This window comes from Phragmites australis, chromosome 19 (assembly GCF_958298935.1).
Source record: "Phragmites australis chromosome 19, lpPhrAust1.1, whole genome shotgun sequence".
Lineage (NCBI taxonomy): Eukaryota > Viridiplantae > Streptophyta > Magnoliopsida > Poales > Poaceae > Phragmites > Phragmites australis.
Genome location: NC_084939.1, coordinates 25,573,903 through 25,575,712, shown reverse-complemented (window position 1 = coordinate 25,575,712; position 1,810 = coordinate 25,573,903). Strand labels below are relative to the sequence as shown.

Sequence of the window (1,810 nt, the reverse complement as noted above, 5' to 3'; positions counted from 1 at the left end):
ATCGAAAGATGGGATTTTTTTTTTTTTTTTTTTTTTTTTTTTGCCTGTCGCTCAGTGACGCAAAGCAAAAAAATAAGACATGGAAATGGCAGGCAACCAAACAAAAAGGGCTGGAGTACTTTTTGTGAGATGCAGCAGTACCAACTGAGCAATTAACGATTTCTTTAGATTGTTGCAAGTTAGACCATTACGCTCCATATGTTTTCTTCGATCAAGAAAAGCACGGTGAGTTTAGAAAACTGCCTCGAGAGAGAGAGAGAGAATTTTTTTTTATGAAAAAACATCAGGGAGAGAGCTCTGTATGACGAGGTGTAAAAATTTATACTTCCTTCAGAAAATCTATTCTTTACAAGCTCAGATTAAGAACAGAAAGTAATCTGACAAGATGCTTGTGGATCATCTGATCATCTTTTGATTACTCGAGCTTACTGCAGGCAGCAACAGACATCATGCGTGCAGAGAAAGTTGTTTAGAACAGAGGATCCCACGAGTCCAATGTCGGGAAGCCACAGTTGCCGGCACTACTGTTGTAAGCCGGTCCTCCTCCACCATCCGCCTCCACCTCCAACGCCGGCGCCGGCGCCAACACAGCCGACGCGTCGCACAGAGCGCCCGCCCGGGCGGGCACGCCGGCCGTGCCGAGCAGGAAGGCCGACGTGTCCAGCGTCGGCAGCACCAGCGCGCCGGTGCCGGGGCCCAAAGCTTTGCGGGTGGGCGCCGGTCGGTGGAGGACCTCGGGCGGCGGGAGAGGCAGGTCGTCAGCGCCGGTGACCTGGTGGACCATGCGGCGGAAGCTGGCGAGGTCGGCGCTGATGTAGGTGGTGGGCAGGCGGCGCGACGGGCGCGGGCGGCGCTTGGCTGCGCGGCGGGTCGCCGGAGCAGCGTGGCGGAGGTGGTGGCGCGGCGGCGCGGAGGCGGGGGAGGGGGAGGGAGTAGAAGCCGTCAAGTCGTAGAGAAGCTGGTGAGTGTGGTCGGCAAGGACGGGGAGCCACGGCGGCGAGGTGGGGGAGGAGGATGGTGCGTGGGTGGAGTCCATGTGCATGGCGGTCATGAGCATCCTGCTGCTGGTTTGGTCGGACGTGAGATCGCAGGCTGCGCGAGGAGGAAAGGAGAGGAGCGGCGCGCTGCTGTATATATGGAGGGGACGACGCGGGCATCACGGCAGAGCAGGACGCCGGAGCGAGCCCAAGTCGAGTGACTGACACAGACGACCACCCAAGATAAGTCAGGACAACTCTAAAGGTTACAGATAGTAACTTGAGCGAAGATAAAAGATAGGTGTAAGTTTTTATTTTGCTGATGTGAAGAAATATTAGAGAGCTAGTTTTTGATGGAGAGAAATTAAAAGATAGCTTTAAATATTGTGTGATATAAAGAATTAGGATCAATGCGACTTACATAAATTTTGAAAAATATACTAAGAGAAATAAGAGATAGTAGCTAGTATCAGTGTGGGCTCATAGAAAATAGGATTGTTCTTATTTAGATAATGGATAAAAAAATATTAATCTTTTATCGTATGTGATACATACTGTCCTAATTTATTATTATATTATCTTAACTTATAATTTTGATATTAAAAGAAAATATAAATATAAAAGATCATATGAATGTAATTTACCAATTACGTAGTCTAGTATCAAATGGAAATGTGAAATGCTTACACAATAGCAGCATAGATACCATCGTTTTTTAACTAACGGCAAGAGGAGCATATATAGTTAGTTGAGTGCATCCATCTATCTTTTGCTTCTGTTTTGACTTGAGAATTGCAATTGGCCGATCGAGATAGTAATTAGCTTGCGTGAAC

General features: G+C 48.1%; 1 protein-coding gene across 1 annotated transcript; it reads right to left on the bottom strand.

Moving 5' to 3' along the window:
• Positions 1-270: 270 nt before the first annotated feature.
• LOC133900635 (calmodulin-binding protein 25-like) lies at positions 271-1,195 on the bottom strand. The gene has a single exon (XM_062341830.1). The coding sequence runs from the start codon at positions 1,055-1,057 to the stop codon at positions 470-472; it is 588 nt and encodes a 195-aa protein (XP_062197814.1). The 5' UTR covers positions 1,058-1,195; the 3' UTR covers positions 271-469.
• Positions 1,196-1,810: the final 615 nt, after the last annotated feature.

Excerpts from the sequence above, each read along its gene's own strand:
- LOC133900635 (XM_062341830.1), bottom strand. The coding sequence starts at position 1,057 with ATGCTCATGACCGCCATGCACATGGACTCCACCCACGCACCATCCTCC.